Source organism: Giraffa tippelskirchi, chromosome 9, assembly GCF_054371585.1.
Source record: "Giraffa tippelskirchi isolate mGirTip1 chromosome 9, T2T-mGirTip1v1.2.pri, whole genome shotgun sequence".
NCBI classification, from domain to species: domain Eukaryota; kingdom Metazoa; phylum Chordata; class Mammalia; order Artiodactyla; family Giraffidae; genus Giraffa; species Giraffa tippelskirchi.
In genome coordinates this window covers 96,537,151-96,556,515 of record NC_137283.1, presented here as the reverse complement: position 1 = coordinate 96,556,515, position 19,365 = coordinate 96,537,151, and the positions used below count along the sequence as shown (strand labels likewise).

The 19,365-nt window shown below is 35.1% G+C and overlaps 1 protein-coding gene across 14 annotated transcripts in view; it reads left to right on the top strand.

Moving 5' to 3' along the window:
- Nucleotides 1-19,365, top strand: part of HSF2 (heat shock transcription factor 2) — a 37,388-nt gene that overhangs the window by 12,168 nt on the left and 5,855 nt on the right. For all 14 annotated transcript variants that reach the window (XR_014065210.1, XM_081529413.1, XM_081529412.1 and 11 more), the window contains exons 2-10: nucleotides 4,704-4,812; nucleotides 4,978-5,105; nucleotides 5,946-6,070; nucleotides 8,281-8,356; nucleotides 11,520-11,581; nucleotides 12,522-12,609; nucleotides 14,813-14,961; nucleotides 15,378-15,617; nucleotides 16,259-16,364. Coding sequence is in view for 13 of the 14 variants with exons in the window: in XM_081529413.1 (XP_081385539.1) it covers nucleotides 4,704-4,812; nucleotides 4,978-5,105; nucleotides 5,946-6,070; nucleotides 8,281-8,356; nucleotides 11,520-11,581; nucleotides 12,522-12,609; nucleotides 14,813-14,961; nucleotides 15,378-15,617; nucleotides 16,259-16,364 (1,083 nt within the window). In the remaining variant the exon portion in view is untranslated. The remainder of the gene's footprint in view (nucleotides 1-4,703; nucleotides 4,813-4,977; nucleotides 5,106-5,945; nucleotides 6,071-8,280; nucleotides 8,357-11,519; nucleotides 11,582-12,521; nucleotides 12,610-14,812; nucleotides 14,962-15,377; nucleotides 15,618-16,258; nucleotides 16,365-19,365) is intronic.

Genomic DNA, 19,365 nt, shown 5'->3' with positions numbered 1-19,365 from the left:
GTCTCCAAAACTTTTTTTTAAATTGAGACAGGATTTAATGTATTGATTAACTTAAGGAGACTTGACATCTTTATAACACTATTTGAACCTCTGTAATTTTTTCTTAAAGATCCTTTTTTTTTTTTTTTAAGTATTTATTTGGCTGTGTTGGGTCTTGGTTGCAGCCTGTGGGATCTCTCTTTGTGGTACACAGATTCTGTAGTTGTGGCGTGAGGGCCCAGTAGTTGACATATGCAGGCTTAGTTGCTCTTCGGCGTGTGGGATCTTAGTTCCCTGTCTTGGGATCCATCCCCTGAATCACAAGGTGAATTCCTAACCACTGGACCACCACGGAAGTCCCAATCTTGTGTATTTTTAAAATTTATTTTTAAATACTTGAATTTTTATACTGTTGGGATCTTTTATTCCATTTTAGTTTAAAATGAACCGTTTTTACCATTTGTAACCATTTTAACCATTTTTAAATGCACGGTTCAGTGACATTAAGTACATTCACTGGTTATGTGATCGTCACTACCATCCATCTCCAGAATGTTTTTCGTTTTCCTAGACTGAAACTTTGTACTCATTAGATAATAATTTCCAATACAATACCCTCCTTCTGAGCCCCTGGTACCACTGTTCTTTCTGTCTCTATGAAATTGAGTACTCCAGAGCCCCTGGTACCACTGTTCTTTCTGTCTCTATGAAATTGAGTACTCCAGATACCTCAGGTAAGTGGAGTGATCCAGTATTTGTCCTCTTGTGACCAGTTTAACTCAGCATAATGTCTTCAAGTTTCATTCACATTATGGCATGTGTCCTTCCTTTTTAAAGGTGAATAATAGCCCATTGTATGTATGTGTGTAGCACATTTTGTTAATCTGTATGTCTCTCAGTGGACGTTTGGGTTTCTTCCCCCTTTTGACCATTGTGAATAATGCTACTATGAACGTATGTGTACAAGTACCTTTTTTGAGTCCCTGCTTTTAATTCTTTTGGATATATTGGTCATTACCAATATGCCATTACCAATACCAACAAAAAATGTTTAATTTTTTGAGGAACCACCATACTCTTTTCCACAGTAGCTACACTATTTTATATTCCCACTAGAAGTACACAAGGGTTCCAGTTACTCCACATCCTCACCAACAATTATTTTCTAGGTTTTTGTATTTTTTTTTTATAGAGCCATTCTAATGAGTGAAATGGTATCTCATTGTGGCTTTGGTTTTTATTTCCCTGATGATTAGTGATACTAGGCATCTTCTCATGTGTTTATTGGTCATTTGTATATATTTTTTGGAAGTGTCTATTCAAGTCGTTTGTTGTTTAGGGCTAAGTCATGTCCAACTCGTCATGTCCATGGACTATAGCCCACCAGGCTCTTCTGATTCATGGGATTCCCCAGGCAGAAATACTGGAGTGGATTGCCATTTCCTTCTCCAGGGGGTCTTCCTGACTCAAGGATCGAACCCAAGTCTCTTACATTGGCAGGTGGATTGTTTACCACTGAGCCACCAGGGAAGCCCATTCAAGTCCTTGCCCGTTCCTAATCAGGTAGTTTTATTTTTTGTTGTTGAGTTATAGGAGTTTTTTTTAAAATAATTGTTAAGAATATTAAACCCTTGTCAGATATATGATTTTCAAATTGTTTTTCTGATTTTGTGGGTTGTCCTTTCACTCTCTTAATAGTGTTCTTTACACAGAAATTTGTAAGTTTGAAATGACCCCATTTGTCTGTTTTTGCTTTTGTTGCCTGTGCTTTTGGTGTTACCTAAGAAATTATTGCCAGATACATTGTCATGAAGCTTTTCCCTCTTGTGTTCTCTTGTGTTTCTTCTTAAGATTTTTGTAGTTTTAGCTGTCATGTTTAAGCCTTTGATCTGTTTTATTTTTATATGTGGTATAAGGTGAGGAGTCAACTTCATTGTTTTGCATGTGAGGATCTAGTTTTACCAACGTTGTTTGTTGAAAAGGCTGCTCTTTCTCTGTTGAATTATCTTGGCACCCTTGTCAGAAATTCTTGGGCTGTATATATGAGGGTTTATTTCTAGGCTCTTTATTCTGTTTCATTGGTCAGTCTGTCTTTATGCCAGTACCATACTGTTTTTGGTTATTGAGGAGGAAGTTTCAAATTGTTTATTTTTATATAGAAAAACACTAGTGATTTTTATTTTTTAATTATTATTTTAAATTAGGACATAGTTGATTAACAATGTCCTGTTAGTTTCAAGTGTACAGAAAGTGATTCAGTCATACTTGTGTTTATATTCTTCAGATTTTTTTTTTCCCATTTAAGTTGTTACATTGACTCAGATGTTAAATATCTGCCTGCAGTGCCTAAAGACCCACATTTGATCCCCGGGTCAGGGAAGATCCTCTGGAGAGGGGAATGGCAACCCACTCCAGTATTCTTGCCTGGAGAATCTCATGGACAGAGGGCCCTGATGGGCTGTGGTCTATGGGGTTGCAAAGAGTTGGACACGGCTAAGCCACTAACAAACACACACATACAGTGCAGTGGTGGTGCAAGAACTTTTGTAAAGGAGACGAGAGCTTTGAAGGTGAGGAGCATAGTAGCTGGCCATTGGAAGTTGACAGTGACCAATTGAGAGCCAGCATCAAAGTTGATCCTCTTACAACTACATGAGAAATTGTCAAAGAACTCCACATCGATCATTGTGTGGTGGTTCAGCATTTGAAGCAAATTGGAATGGTGAGAAAGCTCAATAAGTGGGTGCCTCATGAGCTGACCACAAATCAAAAAAATCATCATTTTAAAGTGTTGTCGTCTTTCATCCTAAGCAACGACAATGAACCATTTCTCGATCAGATTATGAGGTGCAACGAAAGGTGGATTTTATACAACCAGTGATGACCAGCTCAGTGGTTGGACTGAGAAGAAGCTCCAGAGTCCTTCCCCAAAGCCAAACTTGCCCCTAAAAAAGGTCATGGTTACTGTTTGGTGGTCTGCTGCCCATCTAATCCACCATAGCTTTTTGGATCCTGGCGAAACCAATTACATCTGAGAAGTGTGCTCAGCAAACTGATGCAATTCATGGAACACTGCCATGCCTGCAGCTGGCATTGGTCAACAGAATGGGCCCAGTTCTTCTTCAGGACAGCACCTGACCACATGTCACACAACCAGTTCAAAAGTTGAACAAATTGGGCTACAAAGTTTTTCCTCATCCTCCATATTTACCTGACCTCTTGCCAACTGACTACTACTACTTCAAGCATCTCAACAACTTTTTGCTGGGAAAACACTCCCACAGCCAGCAGGAGGCAGAAAATGCTTTCCAAGAGTTTGTCCAATTGTGAAGCATGGTTTTTTATGCTACAGGAATAAAATTATTTCTTGTTGGCAAAAATGTGTTGATTGTAATGTTGTAATGGTTAATATTTTGATTGAAGATGTGTTTTGAGTCTAGTTATAATGATTTAAAATTCACAGTCTGAAACTGCAGTTAGCTTTTTTATCAACTTAATATTTCCATTACTCTAGGAGAGGGCTCAAAAAATATATTGTTGTGATTTATGTCAGAGTTTTATAGTATCCAGCCTTACATTTATGTCTCTAATCCATTTTGAGCTTATTTTTGTGTATGATATTAAAGAATGTTTGTTTCATTTTTTTTACATGTAGCTGTCCAGTTTTCCAGCACCATTGAAGAAACTGTCTTTTCTCCATTGTATAATCTTGCTTTCCTGTGTTGTAGATTAATTGACTATAGGTTCATGGGTTTATTTCTGGTGTTTTTACTTTGTCCATTGATCTATATTTCTGTTTTTGTGCCAGTACCGTGCTGTTTTGATGACTGTAGCTTTGTAACATGGCCTGAAATCAGGGAGCCTGATTTCCTCCAGCTCCGTTTTTCTTTCTCAATATTGCTTTGGCTGTTCGGGCTCTTCAGTGTCTCCATGTAAATTTTAAGATTTGTTTTGTTTTGTTTTGTTTTGATTCTGTGAATAACACCATTGGTGATTAGATAGGGATTGCATTGAATCTGTAGATTGCCTCGGGTACTGTGGTACCCAAGTATTGATTCTTCCAATCCAAGAACATGGTATATCTTTTCATCTCTTTGTGTCATCTTCTATTTCTTTCATCATTGTCTTACAGCTTTTGTAGTACAGGTGTTTTGTTTCCTTAGATAGATTCATTCCTTGATGTTTCATTCTTTTTGATACAAAGGTGAATGAGATTGTTTCTGTAATTTCTTTCTGACCCTTTTGTTGTTACTGTATTAATTAGTAGCCAGATATCCTGTTGAACTCTCCTGTGGTTTTTCTGTTGATTGTACAAAGATATAATTATGTTTAATTGATAAAATATGGCTTCTTTTCAAATTTTATCTTATTTTTGTCTTAATCCCTTTGACTTTAAAACAGTGTTAAGTAATTATACTGGCTACATAATGTATTTCTTTTTGTTTTTGTCTAGATGAAGGAACTCTTTTTAATATTTAGCCATAGAGTCTGATGTATTTTTTGTTTTGAGATATATTTCTAAACTTTTGAGATTGACATCAAAATGCTTGATTGCAGTTTGGAGCTTAATTGAAATTTGGAACTTAATTTCATTTTGTTTCTATTGCTATTAACAGGAACAAAATGATGGTCTGAAGTGTTACGAAAGGACTGCCAAGTTTTGAGGTTCATATGTGTCACCTACTTTTGGAGGATTTAATACTGATATTTTCAATTTTTTTCAGAATGGCCAGAGTTTTCTGGTTCTGGATGAACAAAGATTTGCAAAAGAAATTCTTCCTAAATACTTCAAGCACAATAACATGGCAAGCTTTGTGAGGCAACTGAATATGTGTAAGTAAGAACAACAGTTTAATTGGAGTACTGTCATCAGTCACTGATTAAACCATTTTCCTCCCATTAGGATGATAAAGGAAAATATATTCATAGAAGCACCATTAATTTTTAAGTTTTTTACTTTTGTCTGTTTAACTTAGCTGAATTTTGAATGTATTTCAGATGGTTTTCGTAAAGTAGTACATATTGATTCTGGAATTGTGAAGCAGGAACGAGATGGTCCTGTTGAATTTCAACATCCTTACTTCAAACAAGGCCAGGATGACTTACTGGAGAACATTAAAAGGAAAGTGAGTTATTGTTAACATGATTTAATTAGGGCATTAACATGTAGTATAACTTGGTCAAGACATATTTCATTTGTTGAAAGTAAAAATGTCCTGAAATTTACAGGTTTTGTTGGGGACAATTTAGACTAACAGTGCTTTAATTATGCCCTCTATGTGTTTGGTTATTTGTCCTCTGTGTTCAGCTGTACAGGGCTCAGTCTTGAAACATTTTTAGACGGAGGGAAATGTTTACATTCTGACTTAGGATAAGGAGTCATCTGTATTGTGATGGCTCACTCCTTATAATTTAGCTTAAAAAACATACACTCCTATTAGAAAGTCAGCTGCTTAGAGGGCCTGTTTCTGTAGTTCACTGCTGAATATCCTGTCCCCAAAGTTAAGTCCCTTATATATAGTAGGTATTTAATAATAACATTTTTGAATGTATGATATCTTTTGCTGAAATGAGATATTTTGATTAAATCCACAAAGGGAGGTGGGGATAAAAGGGTAGTGAACCATGAAAGAACATGGCCTTAGTGTGCAGCTATTCTGCATAAATTTAATTAAAAGTGGAATGTGATAATAAAGAGGCTTGGGGGAATTACAGGAAATTTGGCAGAAGGAAATTAAAAAAGCCCTTAAGTTGCTTCTGTTCATGGAAACTTTTCCACGTTAAAAATAAATAAATAGATTATTCCTCATCCCCTCTTTGTGCCATGGATTCTGTTCTTTTCCTGGGCTTTTGGAACTGGATCTTACCTTCTTGACAGGCTACAAAACCTTTTATAACAAGAAAACTTTGAGTTATAACCACAGTGTTTAGTATTTGTTTAATTTCCTACATTTACTTTTTGAAAGGTTTCATCTTCAAAACCAGAAGAAAATAAAATTCGTCAGGAAGATTTAACAAAAATTATAAGTAGTGCTCAAAAGGTTCAAATAAAACAAGAAACAATTGAGTCCAGGCTTTCTGAATTAAAAAGGTAAAGTATTTCTAAATATAATCATCATAACGGGGTTGGTGTTTGTGAGGGTGTGTGTGTGTGTGTTGAGCTTTGAAGGTTGGTGCTTTAGGTAACTAGATTATGTTGTTGGAGCCAAGATCAAAAACCATTTTCCTTAAGTATTAATTCCCTCTATTTTTATTGGTAGCCATAGACTTTACCCCAACATTATGTTTTCATGATGGTGGTGAAAAGAATATATATAAATTTGGGCAATCAAAACAATTTGATGCACAGTCTTACTGATAAAATAATAGATCATTAAGTTGGTGTAGGAAATTATGATTCTGTTTAGGTTGACTTTCATTTGTTCACACACATGATGAACACAAGCCATAAAAACTACACATGTCACCCGTCCTTCTATAGAAATTTCTTAAGACATTTTCTATGTGGCCTATCTTTTAGGAAAAAGTAGGACACAAAAAATAGGGGAAAAAGGTCACAAGAGACTTGCCCTACTTGATAATTTACATAGACTTGAGAAGGTCATAGTCATACTTTTTATCTACAGAAAATGTGTTTGTTTTTTTTTTACTGGAATTTTTGGCACCATTATCCTAACGCCACAGTAACAACTTGTATATAAAGTACACCTATATTTCTGTTGTTAGTAAGTAGCCAGAATTCTCAGTGTAAACAGGCACCAAGGTCTTAAAGAGCAGTTATTTTATGTATTGTCTCTCCCATTTGTAACATAGGTCATTAGTTTAGCTATTCTTAACTCAAGTATTTTCATTGAGAGTAACCTTGAACTTTGAGTCCCTTTGTGTATAAGCATTAATTTTAAGCTTACTCATTCTGCATGTTTTATTTAAACTCTTATGTTGATTTACTGTGTGTATTTTGTGTCCACTGAAGTGTCCTTTGACCCAGTTCCTTGAATCTCAGGTTTAGCTTTTAAGACGTGGGATCCCAAAATTATCCTGTAAATCTTCGTGGTAACCATTCTCCTACTTATCTTTAGTAGACAAATGACAGTATATTTATATTTCTGAGTCAGAGAAAGTACAGTTATTATTCAGTAAGTATTAAAATCTTATTTTCTATACTTCTATATTTAAATTCAGTATCTTTTGTAATAGTTTGGATTGAGGAAGATCACTTTTGTGGAAGTTAACAAAAGAGCAAAAATTAAAGCATTTAATAGATGAATTCTTTCATGTCTTACTCAAAATTATCATTGCTACTAACATTTAATAACTGCAGTTTCCATAGAAGATGATGAGTGAGGGAAAAAATAAAGCTGTTGCTGCTGGACATGTAATTGGTTTGTCGTGTATTTGTGTGTGTGTGTGCTTGCTTGTATCTGACACTTTGTGACCCCATGGGATGTAGCCCACCAGGCTCCTTTGTCCATGGGATTTTCCAAGCAAGAATACTGGAGTGGGTTGCCATTTCCTTCTCCTGGGGATCTTCCCGACCCAGGGATTGAACCTCTGTCTCTTGCGTCTCCTGGATTGCAGGCAGATGCTTTACCACAGTGCCACCTGGAAAGTCCCTGTCATGTATTTGGGTATGCCTTAAAAACAAAATACATTTTTTAATATGCTTTAAAAAACCCAAACATTTATATGATTGTATTTGAGACAGATCTTTAGACTGTTTTATAGTCTTGATAGTCTTTAGTTCTACATCAACACTTGCCAAATTGTATGATATTGAGTAAGTCTTCTCAATTAGCTGAGTCTCAGTCTTCTCATCTATAAAAAAGAAATAATTCTTTTCTTGACAGATTTTAGAAAAGTTTAAGTAATACACATGAAATGTTTAGAATAGTGCCTGGCATAATAAGTGTTGAGTAAATGCCGCTTCCTTTTAAGAATTATTTCCTAAGCACAAGTCCTGAATTCACATGGTTACCATATTTGAAAAGTTAATTTTTTAAACAAGAAATAATGAACCAGATTGCCAGAGGAGTAAATGGCCTACTATTGTATGGATGTAGGTGGGTGTCTTAGTTTTTGAATATATGTATTGCCATGAGTGCAAGGTACTACAGTTACGAAGTAAAGATGCTGCAGTTGTGTCAAGTTGCCACTCTGTGTAATTGAACCAAAATGTTCCTACTCTCACGAAGATATATAGTAAAAACTACTTCATTTCTCTGGTGTTCTTAATTAAAGATATTGAGATCTGGCTTTCCTGACTGAATTTTTTAAATTTTTATTTTTGATAAATGGTAACAGTGAGAATGAGTCCCTTTGGAAGGAGGTGTCTGAATTACGAGCAAAACATGCACAACAGCAACAAGTTATTCGAAAGGTGAGTTTTTTTCTCTATGACTATAATCTGCATTTAGTGAGTACCATTTGTGACCCTCAAAAAACCTCTTGTGAATAGTTAGTGATTGATCTTAGTTTCTTATGTATATTGGGTACACAGAAGTAAAACTGTGAAATCAAGCCAAGTGTTACATATTCTTTTTAATTAAGAAAAAGTCTCACTAGCTAAATATAATCATACTATACTTCCAGCTAATGTTTCTTTAGCTTTAGTAAGATCTTTTGCCTGATATAACAGCTTTAATATACTTCATTCTTAGGAGCATAATTAATACACTACTAATTTTTTAACATATGTAAAAGACAGTTATACTGAGTCAAATTTTTTGGTTTTGTTTTACTGTTTTTTACTCTAAAAGGCAAAGATATGGTCATGAAAGATAAATAATGTTTTCAAAGCAGCCAAACAAAAAAATTAGTTATCAGAGTATGTCATTTTTAGCCTGTGCAGAAAAGCAGTTAAGGTAGTGGTGTACTATAAGTCCTAAATTCTAGTATCTGAGCTGAAAATTACCGGGGGAACTGAAAATCTCCATGCTGCATTGTGTCCTTGTGATTTAATCTTCTCATATCAGCTTTCATATGTTAATAAGAGGTGAAACATAAAAGTAATTAAGGCAGCTATTTTTTGCTCATGAGTAAAGTGTACTCTTAAGTTTAAGCAACAGGTTTTATGAGGGGAGGGAGGGTGGGAGAGCTTCAGTTTGTTCCTACTCAGAGGCCATTAGCTAAAAATAGGAGTATGACTGAAAGGATCTGGATGTAGTGGAGAGGTTTAGAATACAGAGATGAATGGTAGCTGCACCCTTTGGCCTATAGTCAAAATAGATACACTGATTTTTAAAAATAAGTTTGCAAGGGAAGGTTGAATGTAAGATTCAGTTTTTATTGTATAGTCCAAGTACATGTATTTTTAAAATTTCCATAGTTGATTCCAACTTGAAGCCCTGTTTAGGAGTACCTAATTTTAAATGATAGGTGTATTTTATCTTAACCTGTGCTTTATTTTAAAAAAATCTGTGTATCTTTTTCAGATACACAATACAAAATAATGTTTTGGTTAAATGTTAACTCATAATACTTCATAATTGTTGTTGTTGTTGTTTTTTCCTTGAAAGCAAGGATAGTTGGTAAAATACTTAATATTTCAGTTTTTTCATGAAAGCAAACGTTCTGTCTGCTCAAATTTGAGTTTGAACCTATGTGTTTTGGTGAGGTTAGGAAGTTTCCATAATGCATGATAGATTGCTGATAATTTTTTCCCTATTCCTGGAGTTTGTTTCTGACTCTGCCATTTACTCTTTGGCCTTGGATTAACTGGAATAATATATTGGAGGTATCTGTTAGAGAACTTGTCAGGTACAGAAGTCCAGTGATATAAATGTTAAATGCCTCATCTTCTTCAGGAAACAGACTCTGTACAACATAGTGCCAAAGTGTCAAAAGAGAGCTGAAGCTTACAACAAATTTCAGGAGAAATTTAGCCAGCGTTTCATGTTCTTATAAATTTTTAGAATTTTCCCTAACAGTTTTTTATAAATTAACAAAAATAATTAAACTGTTTCATACGTATCTTTAAGGTTAAATGTTGTCTTTTCATCAGCTGTCAGCATTTCCTTTTAAACAAGTAAATTTAGTGGCTCACCACCTTTGCATAGACTCTTCTATTGTTTAGTCACTAAGTCGTGTCCCATTCTTGGTGACCCCCATGCCAGGGGGACATCATGCCAGGCCCCCCTGTGCCTCACCGTCTCCCGGAATTTGCCCAGGTTCGTGTCCATTGAATCGGTGATGCCATCCAACCATCTCATCCTCTATCGCCCCCTTCTCCTCCTGCCTTCAATCTTTCCCAGCGTCAGAGCCTTTCCACTGACTGCTCTTCACATCAGGTGGCCAGAGTATTAGAGCTTTAGCTTCAGCATCAGTCCTTCCAATAAATATTCATTTTGACCTACCTGTAGACATCACAGTTTGAAAGCATCATAGACTAAATGCCGTCTAACTCTTCAATTAAAATATTAGTATTTTCTCTGTGGAAAAGTTAATATTGATTGTAAGGCAAGCCATTTAGTAGCCTCATTTGAGGGAGAGTGTTCAATATTAAAGCTATACTTTATGTATTTTCAGTTGTCAGTTCTCTTTAATCATGTAATTATATTTTATAAGCTTGTGCAAGGAACTCTTCTGCAAAGATTCTAGATAGTTGTCAGTCACTTGGCCTTTATTCATAGCATCTCAGTGATATACTGATTTTCATAGTTTACTTCTTTAACTCCTTTAGGCAGTACAATTTCAAGGCATACCCTGAACCAGTGATTCTCACATACACAACAGTATCACCTGGAGCTCTTGCTAGTGAACAACACACATCGCTGGACCCTATCCTTAGAATTTTAGAGCATTTCTGGAGTGGGGTAGAGAATTTGCGTGTCTAAAAAGCTCCTAGGGCAATGCTGCTGGTCCCTGGACCATATTTTAAGAAACACTGTCATAAAATATAAAGAATTGATTGCATGTCTGGATCTGTTTAATAGTTTTTTCTAAATTTAATGAGACTGAAAATCAGCTTTCTGTGATTGTCATCTGGAAGCTTTGACAGATGTCCAGTGTCTCAGTAATTTTCTAGAATTAGCCAATAACTTTTATAATTTGAAAACATTATGATTTGAGAGAGTTAGCAATCTCTTTTGTTTCTAATTGTGTTACCCAGTATAAGAAAAATATCTATCAAACATCAATTTTCTTTTTTGCATCATAATCTTGTTGAAAGAATTTTGAAAGTAAGGATCTATATCCAGGCATGTTTGGAACTCATCACCAAGACGAATAATTGAACTGAATATTGGATAGATAAATAGGTGGATGGCAGGGGAGGAAGGTAAATGTAGATATATGGGAAGATGGATGTCCTAGGTACCTCTGTATCTTAAGTAGCAGCAACTTTATCACAGGTTATTCTGCCTGGAAGCTGGTATGTTTTTTAAGTATCATTATAAGATGCACCCAAATTTAAAGTGTTATTAAATGTGAAGTCTTAAGTGACTAAAAATAGAGGACATATAGTACCTGAATTAATTTTATAAGACTTGTTGATGGAAGAATTAGGAGTCTATGATGGGATATTTCCTGTATTTTCCTTTTAGATTGTCCAGTTTATTGTTACATTGGTTCAGAATAACCAACTTGTGAGTTTAAAACGTAAAAGGTAAGTTTTTATGATAATTCATTTTGACTTATCTGTAGACAACCAAACATGTTAGAGTTTAATCATGAATGGGCTTCATTTGCTTAATATGCCTATTGTCCCAGATGAACGGTCCTCCCTTGTTTATTATCTTTCAACATTTCAAGAGTGGTATTGTTTCTGCCATTGTCATCTTGCTGTTTTTGAGAGATCAGAATAGCCTGAATGGTCATTTTACATACATATGGTTGATAAATACATACATATGGTTGATAAAAAATTCATTTTTCATTCACATTAGCAAATTATTGTGGCATTAGAAGACCTCAGAGAAACTGTTAAAAGAGGATACATGCTGAAGAAAACAAAAAATTTTTACTTGTTTAAATTTTTATCTCATGTTTAATCCATTCATAAGGGTCTTTAAAAACCTGTGTATAGACTATAGGTTGTAATACCCATAAATGTGAATAACTACCTTTGTCACAATTAAAACAAAAACAGTGGGCAAAGGAATAGGAGAAGGAGAAAAAGATTAAAAAGATTATCTTGTAAGGCTAAGGATTTTAGCAGACCTTGTTTATCCTTACAGCTTATGCCATGAAAATAACTCTGCTTCTACTAATTCTTTGTGATACTACTTTTTTTTTTTTAACTATGTAAGTACCGTAAAGAGTTATATAGTTCAGTCACAATGAGAAGTGTATTTGGGGAGAGTAATTTATTATGTTTATTACAACAGATAATACAGAAGAATGGAGAAATAAAAGTCCTAGACACACTCATCCCCTAGTTTCTATTCCTAAGATGTAATCTTTTTTAAGAGTTTCTTTGACCCTTACTGAAATTTTTTATTCATTGTTAAAGTGAGTGTGTTTATATGTGGGTAAATTATTAGAAGCAACTTAAACTCCTTGTATGTTTGCTTCCCCAAACTTCATATATATCCTCTGATTTTCAGGCCTCTACTTCTAAACACTAATGGAGCCCAAAAGAAGAATTTGTTTCAGCACATAGTAAAAGAACCAGCTGATAATCACCATCATAAAGTAATTTTTCAAATTGTTTTCTATTTATTAATTCAAACTAAATGTTATACAGCTGTATTTCATGCATTTAAAATAGTTTACTGAATATCCCATTATACAGAGTGAAGTAAGCCAGAAAGAAAAACACCAATACAGTATACTAATGCATATATATGGAATTTGAAAGATGGTAACGATAACCCTATATGTGAGACAGAATAAGAGACACAGATGCATAGAACAATTTTATGGACTCTGAGGGAGAAGGTGAGGGTGGGACGTTCTGGGAGAATAGCATTGAAACATGTATATTATCATATGTGAAACAGAACACCATTCCATGTTCGATGCATGTGACAAGGGCTTAGGGCCGGGGCAATGGGATGACCCAGAGGGATGGGATGGGGAGGGAGGTGGGTGGGGGGTCCAGGAAGAGGAACACATGTAAACCCATGGCTGATTCATGTCAATGTATGGTAAAAACTATTACAATATTGTAAAGTAATTAGCCCCCAACTAAAATAAATAAATTTATTAAAAAAATAAAATAAAATAGTTTACTGAATAATCTTAACTGCTTACCCTCCAGCTTTTAAAAATCATGACTTTTTTATTTAATTTAGATTCTTTTAAGAAATAAACTATTACACATACAGTTGTCTCAGTTGCCTATTTCCAAGTTCGTTTTTCTTTCCTTCTCACTCTCGCCTCTCATCCAGAGATAAATCACTATCTTGAATTAGTATTTATTATTCCCATGACTATTTGATGTGTGAATCCATGAACAGTATCTGGTATTACTTTGTATACCTCTGTTGTGAAAGTCTGCTCAGTTGTGTCCGACCCTTGTGACCCAATGGACTCTAGCTCTCCAGGCTCCTCTGTCCATGGGATTTCCCACACAGAAATACTGGAGTACGTTGCCATTTCCTTCTCTAGGGGATCTTCCCGACCCAGGGACCAAACCCGAGTCTCCTGCATTGTAGTTGCAGGCATATTCTTTACTATCTGAGCCACCAAGGAAAGCCTGTATATGTCTAAACTTTATACAAATATTATTTTGTACATATCCATTTGCAGTGTGGCTTTTTTCACTTGGTCTTACTTTTGAGATTTATTAAACATAGAGATTTAGTTCATCTCAACTACTCTGTGGGATTAATTGAATATTATGATAATGCAATTATGTACTTGTCCATTGGTTATTTTAAATTTTTTCCAGCTTTTACTATAAATGTACACAGACTAGACTCCTTTAGTATAGAACTGCAAAAAATATTTTCGTTTACTTTCATTTTTATTACAAGCTCTCTGGATAAATTGTCAAACTTATACCCAGTGGAAGATTAGTTCAATCCAGACTTATTAATATCTGATTATCATTGTAACTTTAAAATCTTAGAATTCTGAATACCGTTTTAGATTTATTATTAGGGTGTTGAGACTTTTGTTCTTAGGCAAATTAGAGTCACCCAAACATCTGGTGCCTCTTCCCAGTGTTTCTAAATAATCAATGATACCTGTTTTTAGGATTGAAGAGTCATGTAAATGGATGAATATTTCATAATTTGATTTATATCATATGCTTCTGTATTATCTAGTGTTGAAATTGATAGAATTTTGCATTATAATAATTACTTGAGTTTGTTCTGAAGAGTTGAATGCTTTTTTATTAAGGTACTCATGGTCTGAATATATCTATAGCTGAATTTTTTAAAAAAAATCCTTGCTAAAAAGCCAAACTGACATCTAGCTGTAGGATAGTTGAAGTGGTTTTTTTTTTTCCCTATTAAAGAAACCATCTAATAAGTCAGAATAAAATGTGTCTAACAAGAGTAGCTGAAGATGAAATAATCCAGTCCCCACCAGCCCAGTGGCCATCTGGTTATGCTTGAGATTTCTGAAGTCCTAAGCTTTTTAACTCTTTGGGTATAAGAAATACTTTAAAATTTGAAGGTCTTGTCTTAGAAACATTCTGAGGTATGTCATCTTTATGGTCCCTTACAGTGAAAGAAATAGTTAAGTAGCATGCAGATAATACACCTTATACCTTTGTGAATTGGTACTTCTAATACCAATTTAGTATATAAGTCCCATAAGGGCAGAGAAAATATGTTTTGCTTACCATTGTATCTCAAAGCCCAGTTACCATTTTTTAAATGATATGTTGTTTGGTAGTCAAAATAATTTTTTTTCTGATATATTTTCTACCTGATTTTTTTAGGTTCCACACAGTAGGACTGAAGGTTTAAAATCAAGGGAGCGGATTTCAGATGATATCATTATTTATGACGTTACTGATGATAATGCAGATGAAGAAAATATCCCAGTTATTCCAGAAACTAGTGAGGATGTTATATCTGATCCCTCCAAGTAAGGAGACTGTGAAATAAAATTTATGAAAATAATACTTTTCTTAACAGATCTAAATTTAAAACTACTTTATTCTTTGATGAACTAATATCTCACCCATATTTTAATTGAACTGAAAAATTAAGCCAAATTATTCAACCAGGTACCTTCCAGTGAAAAGACTCTCAGCAAAAAGTAATGAGAATTAATTCTTATTTTTAAAGTTTGGAGTGTAAGACCTTTAATTGATTCTTTGTACTCTTATATTGTATGAAGTATCAATATTTGTCATTAAACTACACACTCAAGAAAATTAAACCTTTTGTCAGGTGCTTCACGGGGTACGGGGAGAGTTTTCCTGGAGAATGACTGGATAGGGTGAATTTATTGAATTAGTCTGAAAATGTAATTGGTTATTTCTCACATTGCTAATCTAGCTGTAGCCAGTACCCTGATATTGTCATTGTTGAAGATGACAATGAAGATGAATATGCACCTGTCATCCAAAGTGGAGATCAGAGTGAACCAGCCAGAGAATCCCTCAGTTCAGGCAGTGATGGCCCCAGCCCGCTCATGTCTAGTGCAGTCCAGCTAAATGGCTCATCTAGTCTGACCACAGAAGATCCCGTGACCATGATGGATTCCATTTTAAATGATAACATCAATCTTTTAGGAAAGTGAGTACTCATCTGGATGCTGTTTAAATTTATTTGCATTCTTTTTTACTTCACATGTTCTTTTTCTCTTTGAATGATTTTACTTTCAGGTTATGAACCCAGGTAGTCAACCTTTCTATTTTGGTCAGGACTGAACTCTGCAAATGTTATTTTGAGAAAGCTTTGATTATTCCAAGGGCAGTCTTGGGATTTTCTTGTCATTTCCTTAGATTTATTTAATGATACTTGTTTTTGAATGTCTTCAAAATGTGTGTGTTTTTGTGTTTTTGTCAGGACTATGGAATAACACAGTCTCTATTAGGAAGCTTATTTATAGTACAAGAAAACAAGAAGTTAGTAGCAAAGACCTGTAATAAGAGATGAAACACTTTATAATTTATAATACAGAGGAAAAAGATAAATCAGACTATGTTATTGCAGATTTTTTTTCTTTAAAAACTAAAGTTTTATATAAAGGCTGTAGGTTCTCAATTAACTGAATTTTTGAATCCTAAGTTCTGAGCAGGATCTCTTAAGGTTAAGAATTGGTAAGGATTCAGCAATTGCTAGGAATATTTTGCCTAGCAAGTTTGCATTGTGATTATAAACATAAAAGCAGGAAACCTATATTTGATTTTTTTTTAAATATCTTTTTTCCTTAGGGTTGAGCTGTTGGATTATCTTGACAGTATTGATTGCAGTTTAGAGGACTTCCAAGCCATGCTGTCAGGAAGACAGTTTAGCATAGACCCAGATCTCCTGGTTGATGTAGGTACTTTGACTATTCTTTGTTGTACTATCAGTTTGTGTATATGTGAATATTATTTATAAATTAGTGCATCATTTTCTTGAATTCTACACTGTTTTTGCATTTCATCTATTTTAAATGAAATGGTTTTGTTAGAATGGACAGATGGTTTCAGAACAGTGAAGGAGGGTGGTCACTATTTGTCTCTGAGTAGAAGTTCAGTTAATCCCTCTGTAACGACATATCAACTCTTTTCAACAGTACTGTTAAGTCTAGGTCTTGTCTGGACTTGTTGCTGTGTTACATTTTGCTCTAGAATAATTTGTCATTGAATAGAAATTAGTAGAAGTTTGTAGAAAAGATCATGGAGACACTTCTCAATATTTGGGAATTAATTTTTCAGTCAAATGTATTACATGTTATCATATTTGCTGTATTTAAACATTTTTTATATTTTGAGTCCCAAGATTCCCCTATTCCAGTCCTCACCAGCACCTGTATGAACTTGATTCCAGTGTTGTCTGGACTTTGAATCCTTGTCTATTGTTTTTGGCACTAACCACCTTCCTTGCTTTCTTTTCTCTTGTTCCTACCATTCCTGTCTCCCTTAGCGAAAGCTTCCTGTGTGGCCTGGTCTTATCAAGAAGAATCTTGTTCTTTCCTCTGTTTCCATTTTCTGTTGTGTTTTTTCTTGAAAACTTTTGTTCTTTTTTTTTTTATTTTGTATGTTTTTCCCTTAAAATGCAGCTTCTCTCACATCAGAAGATTCTGCACCTCTGAGCCACCTGGAAAGCCTTGTCAGTGTCAGATGACTGGTATTCTTCCTAAATCATTAGTGCCTCACAGGATGGATTTCACCGTCTTAGAAGATTCCATTTCCATGTTACTCTCTAGTAAATTTAACATCCATACTAATGACCTACTTCGACTTGTTAACAGTACCTTGACAGCTCTTCTTGATTCTACAGTCTTTGTTCCCAGTCTGAATTTAGAGACCTTTTAGAGCATCTGTCCCTTACATCACATACGAGGAAATAAAATCCTGTAATTCTTACTCTCTACAAATCCTCAGTCTTCAACTAGGTCATTTAACTTTGGAGTAGTTGACACATTCTTTTGTCCTCACGACCTTATCTAGTCAATTCCTTCCCTATTCACAGAGCATAATTTACCATAATTCACCATGCCCTAGTCCTCTCATCAGTTGTACAATCTCATATACTTTCTTCTTAGAGAATAAGTACCTGTTTTCTCTTTAAAGCCAGTTTGTACACCTGCCCTGTGCCTCTCTGTTTTTCTATCTCTAGCCTTGATCTCTCCCAACTGCCTTTAGTAGGTACAGGTAATCTCCATCTTATAAAACATTTTGATGTGTTGCTCTGCTCGTTTACCATTCTGCTTCTCTAACCCTTACACTCCAAAACTGTAGAAATGAGTGGCTGTGTTTGCTATTTTTTTTATTCCATATTTTCTTTTGAAGTTCTGGATTATCTTGACATATATATCTGTCAAGTAAATCTGACAGTAAATATCTTTATTTACTCAAATCCTGTGCTGCCTGGGTTTACCTATTGTAAATAGGCTGCAACTTTTTTTCACCCTAAGTTAGGCCACTGGGCTAGTGGAGTAAGGTTTGTTTTGAATCAGACAGATTTGGGTTCCATTTTTGGCTCATGTTAATTACTAGCTATGTTATTAATCTTGGAAAAATTAACCTCCTTTGCTCAGGTTCCGTATCTATTAAATATGGCTAATGCCTGACATGAAGGGCTTTTGTAAATATTATAAGTAAGTGACACTATTATTATTTAACACTAATGATTTTCTTCCATAGAACTTTTTATGTTGATTTTAAAGGCACTGGACCTCTTTGTTCTCTTCCTGTGTCCCTAACCATTCTGTTTCTTCTAAGGGCTTTTCTTTGTCTTGCTGTCTTACACTTGTGGATATTCCCCAAAGTACCCAGTCTTTTATCCTATTTTTTCTGCCTCTTCTTTTTTCTGTCTTGCCTCTCTAGGGATTTTGGCTTGTAGGATTGCTCTCAAAAGTATATCTCTAGCTCTTAATATTTTTTAAAGTAAGCTTCGCTTGAATTCTAATTCCATGCCTTTGGGATCATCAGTTAGGTCTTGCCTTAAATTATTTGTGTTTAACACCAAACTTTTGTTTATTCTCTAAAGTAGCTACCTTTTAGCTTTATTTTCTGTAGTGGTATCAGACTTCTCTTAACTGACACAGGATAGTAATGATAGTCATCTCGGCTTCTTTATCTCCCCATTTACCAAGTCCTGTATATTTTCCAAAGTAGCATTCACAAACCCTGCCTACTTTCTGTTTCCACTGTTGCCTTTCTCATCTAAGACCTTCATTGTTTCATTCTTGAATTATGCGGTGTTGTTATAAATAAAAAATTACTCATAAGTTGCATTGTTCTCTGAAATGGAAAAGATAAATGTATGTGTGAATAAGTATGCTGAGAAGTTCATGGGTTCTTGCTGCAGAGTTCAGTACTAAGTGACGCAATGTGGAATCAATAGGAGAGACTTGACCTTGGAATTGAGCCGTGTTAGTTCCTCACACACGATCTGCTTTTTCCTACTCGAGACCATGCATCTGCTAGGAATACATGAAGGTGTCCTGAGTCAGTGTATAGGGGGGTTGGGGCAAAGGAGGAGAGAGCAGTTTATACTGCTGGTCCTCCTCAGATGCTACTCTCAGTAGGGACAAAATCTGGTCAGGCCTCCAAGGCATGTGCAAGCTGAACTGGTAGAGATTGGCAGTGATGTATACAGTTACCTACCTATAGTTAGGAAGCCGAGTTTCTTCTTCCGGTATCAGTAGGTGGTATGAAAGTAGGAAAAGTGAACGAAAGGAAAAGAAGAGCTGAGGATATTTTTAGGGCTACAGTGAATGTGGAACTTTAAAGGAGAGGAATGAGTGTCTATAGAGGGTGAAGGAGCCTCTGCATTTCATTCTATCCTGCCAACCATTTGGTGTGCTCATTCTCTTAAAATGCTTTAG